Consider the following 8,916-nt stretch of genomic DNA (forward strand, 5'->3'; position numbering starts at 1 on the left):
ATTACTCTTACAAAGCGATGTAGAAAAAGCTTAGTGGTTTTATCACTACTAAAGAGAAGTAGTGTGTTGTTAGTTTCTTAATGTCTTATTTATCATTTTAGGAATTAGTGAATTACCACAGGCTCTTGTCCGAGCAATTAAGAGAAGACCATGTGGTAAACCTCTAGAAATATGTTAGGATGTAAAACAATATATTCAGATTCAAACATAGCACTGATATTAAGGAGCACATCACATGGTCTAAGAGAATTCCATCAGATTAAAAAGTTATTTAAGACAATTACTTTTTCATAAGGGCTTATATGTGGGGATAACCATAAAAAAAAAATAGATTTGTAGTAAAAAGGTAGAAAGAGATAGGAGAGAAAGGAGGAGAGAAGGTGGAGTTTTGGTTATTTAGTGAATTATAGATTTTTTTGTGTGGTCATTTGGTTTAATTTCCCTTTTCATAATATATTCATAAGACAACAAATATGGATTTTCATAGTCTAAGGGAGGATCCAAAAGGCGAGGTCTTGGTTTGTGGCCCTGAAATAAATGGCCACTACCACCTCTCCAACCATATATTTAAACAACTAAACACGTTTATGCGTAATTAGAAAATAGCTGTGAAAGTTTACAATTCTAGAAAGATTTATATCACATGAGAAAACTTCCATCTTAAACCAATTACTGGAAATCGTCGTCATAGTCTTTCAAGTAACACATGAATAAAAGTGGGAAAATATTATTTGAAAACTATTACTAGTATTACTTTAAAAGTTTAGCACATATTGTCATATTGATTTAAGCTTTTTGGTCTGAAGGATAAACTCATTACGTTTAAGGTGCTATTTGGAATTGAGTGGTACAAGATTTGGAGTGGTAACAATATAATACTAGGATAAGACCCGCGCCTTGCGCGGGATTAAGTTATTATTTTTATTATATTTTGGAGAATGAAACAATAGTTTGGCTTCATTTGGATTACGGGTGTTCAACCCGGATATCGGGTTGGTTTCGGTTCGGTTCGGTTTTTTCGGTATTTGGTTAGTAAAATATAACTACTATTCTAAATTCATATTTATTTTGACTTTAGTCTTTCACATACTTTTGAAAGATTTCAACTGGACGACTAAGAGCTTGACTGGTTTCCCCGCTACCACCCGCAAACGCAGCTTTTGCGGTTGGTAGCGGTTGATAGCGTTTCAAAACAATCATATAAACTGCTACAAATCGTTTCAAACCGCTCCGAACCTCTTAAAATCAAAAGTTGGTTCCAGCTAGCCTTTGCGGTTGCGGACGGTTGCGGGAGGATAATTTTTTTTTCTTTTTTTTAAAAACCATATAAATACAAAAATAAAAATATTCAATAAATTTTTAAAATGAAATTATGAACATACTAAAATATATATATATTATATTTTTATTAATATTATAAAATTTTAAAATAAAAATATTTTCTATAATTTTAAAAATTTTAAATTATAACTTTGAAAATATAATTTACATATTTATTATAATATTATGATTTTTGATAATTTTATAATTATATAAAATGTAAATATTGTTAATTTATTATTTAACCGCAGCTGTATTTGGTAGTTAACCAGTCATAAGTATCCCGCAAACGCACCAATTTCTAACCGCATAACCAGTCGTACAAATCTCTTAAAACCGCTAGAAACCGCAACCACCCGCAACCGCAAACATCTGCAGCCGCAACCGCAACCGCTGCGTTTGAACCAGTCAGACCCTAAATTGATCAGCCAATCTTGTTGCTTTAAATCATTAGTATTTATATATATATATATATATATATATATATATATATATATATATATTATTTAGTTTGAATATTTATTAAATAAAAATTCATATGCGTTATATTTTATGATCATTTGTAACTTATTATAACAAAAAAATAATTTATTGATCACAAAATTTTCAGAGTGGGAATATTCAAATTTCTAATAATATATAGACGTTTTGAAAAATTCAAATATAACATATAAGAAAAAATATAAATGTTTTTATTATATATTTAATGTGATTTTTTAATATTTTTCAATAATATAAAATTAAAAAAAAAGAACTAAGATACCAAAATTGTTATCAAATATTTATTATTCATAATAATTAATTTTCATATATACGTTAATCATATTAGGTAATTTCGTAGCTTCTAATTAAGAAAAGTGCAAAAAAAATTTTGGTAGATTATTTATCAATTCGATAGTTAGTTTAATAAAAAATATAATGTAAGTCAAGATGGACCAACCTATTTTTCTAAGAATAGTATATTTTATATAGTCATTTATTAAATGAGAATTTATAATCATACAGTTCTATGATCATTCATATCATTTTATAACTGAATATTTAAATCATCGATAACAAAATTTTCAATGTGAAATCTTTAATAAGTTTATAATTTATAAATGTTTTTGAAAATTCATTGAAAGTTTTAATATTAAAATATTTATGTAATCTTATGGTATATAGTATAATCTATATATATATATATATATGTAAATATATATGTTTTATTATTAAATGATATTTTTTACTCATATGGTTTTAAAATAATGTGTATCTTCTTATAATATTAAATAAAAGTTCATATTAATACAATTTTATGATCATTTGTAACTTATTATGACAAAAAAAATAATCTATTGATCACAAAATTTTCAGATTGGGGATCTTCAAATTTCTAATAATTTATAGACGTTTTGAAAAATTCAAAATATAGCATATAAGAAAAATTATAAATGTTTTTATTATGTATTTAATGTGATTTTTAAATATATTTTAATAATATAAAATAAAAAAAAGAACTAAGATACAAAAATTGTTATCAAATATTTATTATTCATTATAATTAATTTTCACATATACGTTAATCATATTAGGTAATTTCGTAGCTTTTATTTAAGGAAAGTGCAAAACATTTTTTGGTACGTTATTTATCAATTCGATAGTTAGTTTAATAAAAAGTGTAATATAAGTTAAGATGGACCAACCTATTTTTCTAGGAATAGTATATTTTGTATAGTTATTTATTAAATAAGAATTTATAATCATACGGTTCTATGATCGTTCATATCGTTTTATAACAAAATATTTAAATCATCGATAACAAAATTTTCAGTCTGAAATTTTTAATAAGTTTATAATTTATAAATGTTCTTGAAAATTCATTGAAAGTTTTAATATTAAAATATTTATGTAATCTTATGGTATATAGTGTTTAATATGGGAAATTGCCACAAATACCACATTCATAGTACCACTTTTCATGTTTACACTAACCACTTTTACCCTCACTTTTAATGAAGGGTAAAATACAACTATACCCTTAGGGTTAACTAATCTAGACTTAGGGTTTAGAGTTGAGGAGTGGGGTAGGGTTTTTGGAATGTGAAATTTATGATTCTAATAAATATATAAATACTTAAAAAATATAAAAAAAAATAGTTTCAAACATAATTTTTTATTTTTTATTTTTTATTTTTTATTTTTTATTTTTTATTTTTTATTTTTTATTTTTTATTTTTTATTTTTTATTTTTTATTTTTTTTATTTTTTTATTTTTTTTTATTTTTTTTATTTTTTTATTTTTTATTTTTTTTTTATTTTTTTTTTTATTTTTTATTTTTTATTTTTATTTTTTATTTTTTATTTTTTATTTAAATAATACTTTATTATATATATAAATAACAAGGACATAAGAGTCTTTTGTCACTTAATGAAGAAGGTATTTTTGAAAATGTCTCATTAGTGATGGTAAAAATGAAAAGTGGTAGCATAAAAGTGGTAAACATGTAATTTCCCCGTTTAATATATATATATTTATTTATTTTATTATTAAATGATATTTTTTTACTCATATGGTTTTAAAATCATGTGTATCTTCTTATAATAAAAATGTTAAACCATTGATCATTAATTTTTAACATAATAATTTTAATAGTTTTAGTCATTTATTGTCGTTTTTAAAAATTCAAAATATAACATATACGAAAAAATCTAAATTTTATTTTTATAGCTAATTTGATTGTTTAATTTATTTTAATAATATAAAATTAAACAAAAAATGATGGAGGAGATATACATTGTTATCAAATCTTTATTATTAAACTCATTAATTGTCATATATATATTAATCATTTATGGTAATTCCGTAGATTTTATTTAAGGAAAGAAAATATCATATCATATCATTATATCATATAGTTTGACCAACTTATGTATCTAACAACATATAAAAATCGAATGTGGACCTACTTATTTTTCAATTGAATGTAATTGACTGCCTAATTGAATGCCACCTATGCATTGGGGCCTCTTTTAATTAATACAAAATTGAGGTTACATCTTTTCAAATGTTCCTCAATTAATATATAAGGGATGTTTAATTAGTGGTGTGACCTAACGATAAAGGTTGCAGCCTTGATAAATTTTCACTCGCGTAAAATGATATGTTAAGCTTTTGTGCTCCTAGCTTATTATTAAACATCAAAGCTTGAAGTTCAAGATATAAAAAAACAAAATCACAGAGAAATAGTTTTGTGTAAAAGAAAACGATAAGGAAATCAAGACTATGTCAAGGGTCAAACATCAACGCTTAACTTCTCTTTCAGCTTCGGTCACAAAAACTTTTAGCATAAATGAATGTTCATAGTATAGAAACTATAAATAAAATCAAAGTCAAATGGAACTTGTTCAAAGAAAACACAACAACAAAGTTGATAAACAAACACCAGAGAAAAGCAATCAGAGAGACTCGTGATGGTTTCAGAAAGCAAACTTCTTTACAAATAAATGTATTTAACTTTCCTCAGGACAATACAAGAATACAAAAACATACCAAGCTCCATCCAGAGCCGGCCCTTGGGCCAAGCCAAGGAAGCAGTGGCTTCCGGCCTCATTATTATAAATGAAATTTCGGCCACAATTTTTCAAAAATTACCTTTAGTCTGGTGGCAACATATGAATGTTGCATACTCTCTTGGCCCAACCTGGGTTCGAAACTCAAAAAAGTGGCCTATTTTTTTAAATTTGAATCCGGTATGGGATTCCTTAGGACCGGCTCTGGCTCCATCAGAGCTCTTTATTACAGAACAAAATAATAAAAATCCCTACATCGGAGAGCAACCACCGAGAGAGAAATAGGAGAGCGTCCAATAATTTTTTTCAGTTCCCGAGAGGATACATACTAATGAACGATAGAACAAAACACACAGAGAAAATAAAGTACCTTCGGGGGAAAATCTTGTGGGTTACATATCTCATTCAGCTCTAGACTGGCCAGCTCTTGAGGAGAGGATGATTCCTACAATAAGCCCGTAAAGAGCAAGTGCTTCTGCGAAGATAAGGATAAGAATCATCCCAACAAAGAGCTTAGGCTGCTGAGCATTTGCCCTGAAAAAAGAATTACAAACGAACAAGTCAAACACCAATGTCACATACACACTCACGTGTGAAGTATTATAGGTTGCAGGAGGAGGGAATAACAAACCTGACACCGGCATCACCGACAATACCAATGGCCATACCAGCAGAAAGACCAGCAAGACCACAAGCAAGACCGGAGGAGAGGTGAGCGTATCCATCGAAGAGGTAGTAAGACTTGGCCTTTGGGTTAATACCGGTACTGATGATAACAGCAATAATCAAGCCGTAAATACCCAACACACCAGCCATAACAACGGGGACAATGGACTTCATGACCAGCTCGGGCCTCATCACTCCCATAGACGCCACACCAACACCACTCTTTGCGGTTCCATAAGCAGCTCCCATACCTATCCACCCAATAAAAACAAAGATTTATTACCATAATGTCAAAAATATAAAATAATCCTCATAGGATCCCACAAGATTACTCTAACAATAACATAATGTCAAAAATGAATCGAATCGAATCTCAGATTTACAACACAATGGTGATTGAAACGCATTGCTTAATAGATTTTCCAAGGTCAAACACTAATCAAGATCCAATAGCTACTCAATGAAGCACACGGTGGGCTCCAAATTTCAAGGGAATGCACAACAAAATGGAAATGAATCTCTTCGCAGATCTTCAGCTAGATAAAAATTTGACTAAGCTACAATTCAATGGTGCTCGAATAACATTGCTGAATCAGCTGATCCAAGGTCAAATGAAAACAATATCTTATAAGATCACACATTCTTTTGTCTATGGACGCAGATCGGAACCTAAATACTCATTCGTCAATCAATCATACACGCGATCTGAAGAGCTATGCGCAAGTTAGCACATATCTAGCTTAGTTACAAATGTCAGACGTCAATCCTAGAATCCAGGAAGACGATCACGGACAAACGATTCAGATCAAAACAAAATGATATGGAATGGAGAAAAGGGGGATTACAGGAGAAGACGAGTGCGGCTGCAGCGCCGAGGAAGCCGAAGAAAGGAGCTGTTTCATCGCCGCTGAAGGTAGACATGTCGACGTTTGCGATTTGGATCTGAGATCAGGTCGCTGGATGATTGGAATCTGGCGAGAGAGAGAGAGAGAGAGATGTGGATGGATATATCGCTCTGATTTTTTTATTTATTTATTTGTTATTGTTTTGTTTTTTTCTCTCGGATGAGTGGAAGGGAACAACGTGCAGCTTGATCTTTCACTGAGACGACCACGTCACTCTGGGCCTGGGCCTGGGCCTGGGCCTAATTGTGATTCACTTAGACCCCACTTTTAAATATCTCAACATTTTCCAATCCGGTTTACAGTTTTGGTACGACTTTGAAAGAGTTTCAAATCGGTTTAAAACTTCTACTAGCAAACACATTACAGTAGACCACACTGTTACACTAATTAATCCAAAAATGCAATAAGATAACAAACTGAGGAAGGAGTCATGTGAGCTAGTAGAAGCCATGTGAGCTAAACTGTCATTGGTTCGCATCTTCTTTGATTCTCAGTTCCGTGACATCAACATCTTCCTTATACTCTTGTCTAAACTTCACACAAAATATGAACTGATCTCTCCTAGATGAGTTGAACATATGATGACTGAAACCTAGTGTTAACAGAGTAATATGCACTCGTGTTTGGTGCTAAAACTTGCTTCAGACCATTTACTTTACATAGATGATGTCTTCGTCGGGGTCATCCTCTGGTGTATCAGATGTTTCTGACCCTCCTTCGCTTCCTTTCTCAGCTTTTATTTTGTCTAGTATTGCAATTACCTGAAAAAAACTCCAGTTTCAGTCTCTTGTGATGGTTATATAACTAGTAACTACTAGCAACCACAAGATCGAAAACTCAGAAATCATGATCAGCACCATTAAGGATCTTCCAACTTTTATAATATAGTTAGTTTCTTTTTGTAGTGAAAGATAGATCAGAAGGCTTACCCTGCTTCCTCTCTCCATGGACTCATCCTCAATAAACCTGACCTCAGGCGTCAATCTCAACTTCATTCGCTTCCCGAGCTCACTCCTAACGTACTTAGCTTTAGATTTCAACCCCGCAATTGCAACGTCTTTCCCTCTATCATCTCCAAACACCGATACATATACCTTCACAATCTACAAACCCCCAAAAACAAACCATTTCATCCTTTAACATCTCTCTAAGTAATATCCCAAGTTCATAACTTACAACAACAACGCCTAACCATATGAATTTGCTTATGTCAACAACTAAGTGTAATCAAAAGGAGATAAAGTTTTGGAATCAAAAATTTCGAAAGACACTAACTTTCTACCTCATTATTACCTGCAAATCATTGGAGACCTCGACATCACTGATGGTGGTGAGAGAAGAGAGGTAACGGTCGGCTCCAAGTGCAGCTTCGGGCAACACGGCGTGTTGCAAGATAGTGTCCGTGAGAAGCATATCTGAGAGCTCCCTCATTATCTGTTTAGCCACCATCTTAACTCGTCTCGGGTTCGCCATACACTTTACTGTCCGGCGCACGGAGAGGTTCGTACGGAGGTTAACCGGAGCCATCGATTGCGGGAAGTGGAAAGCCTCCGTCTTGCAATGCACGGCTGAGATTGGCGGATGGAGAGGGAAGAATAAGTGAGACTGGTGGGCGTGGAGCACGTTAGGCATCGCCGCAGTGATTCCTCTGTTCTTGAGGGTAAAGGAGAGAAAGTAACGAAACAAGAACACTATCCAGTGGAGATGTATATGAGGGTATTATTGTAATTTATTTAATTAACGGTGACGTGGTTGAGTTGAATCCACGTAAACCGATACCGAATAAAACCAAATTTAAACTGAACCGGATATAAACCTGATTGTTGAATCAGACCAGAACAACAACCTTTGAAAGATGCATCAGACAAGAACAACTCGTCCATGTCCACCTCAGACACACAATAATAATGCAGTAATAAGGTCAAATGGATAAAAAATTCAACAAGATTTTCGTCTGTCATATAACTCCATTAGTACCAAAAAATTATAACATTGAAAATGTGTAACGCGAAGTAAATGTGTTCGAAAATGCATTGCATTGGCTCAGCTTCGTGTAGTTGACTAAGTTCCCGTTGTGCGCAACGCCAACGGAGCCGAAACGGTAACCTGGGACAAACGGCTGGACGTTCTTGAGCAATGAGGAGCCGGCGGTGGAGTAACGGACGTGACCGATGGCTATGTCGCCGGGCAACTGGTCGAGTTTTGACTCGTTTAAAACCTCGGAGACCAAACCGACACCTATTATTGTCTGGAGGACCTTGTCTTTGCTAACGGTTACGATACCTGTGTAGAAGCCATAAACGATAAAATAAAAGCGATGTTAAGGAAATTAGACCAATGTAAAAACGAATACAAGAACGATAAGAAATCGTATTCGCTAAGAGACATGGAGTCGAGATATGATCTTTTTTTTTAACTCAAAATATTCGCTCCGATAGTGAGACGGAACTGTACGAATATAGAGTCTCAGGAT

At 32.2% G+C, this 8,916-nt stretch overlaps 2 protein-coding genes across 2 annotated transcripts; both read right to left on the reverse strand.

Moving 5' to 3' along the window:
• Positions 1–5,016: 5,016 nt before the first annotated feature.
• On the reverse strand, positions 5,017–6,627 carry LOC106428780 (V-type proton ATPase subunit c1). Its single transcript, XM_013869531.3, has 3 exons — positions 6,384–6,627; positions 5,504–5,789; positions 5,017–5,406 (listed from the first exon to the last, which is right to left on the reverse strand). Exons 1-3 carry the CDS (start codon positions 6,457–6,459, stop codon positions 5,274–5,276), a joined length of 495 nt encoding a protein of 164 aa, XP_013724985.1. The 5' UTR covers positions 6,460–6,627; the 3' UTR covers positions 5,017–5,273.
• A 147-nt stretch (positions 6,628–6,774) lies between these two features.
• Positions 6,775–8,137, reverse strand: LOC106428779 (probable ribosome-binding factor A, chloroplastic). Its single transcript, XM_013869530.3, has 3 exons — positions 7,737–8,137; positions 7,373–7,546; positions 6,775–7,204 (listed from the first exon to the last, which is right to left on the reverse strand). The coding sequence occupies exons 1-3, from the start codon at positions 8,073–8,075 to the stop codon at positions 7,094–7,096; spliced, it is 624 nt and encodes a 207-aa protein (XP_013724984.1). The 5' UTR covers positions 8,076–8,137; the 3' UTR covers positions 6,775–7,093.
• Between the last annotated feature and the right edge of the window lie 779 nt (positions 8,138–8,916).

This window comes from Brassica napus, chromosome A3, assembly GCF_020379485.1.
Source record: "Brassica napus cultivar Da-Ae chromosome A3, Da-Ae, whole genome shotgun sequence".
Classification (NCBI taxonomy): Eukaryota; Viridiplantae; Streptophyta; class Magnoliopsida; order Brassicales; family Brassicaceae; genus Brassica; species Brassica napus.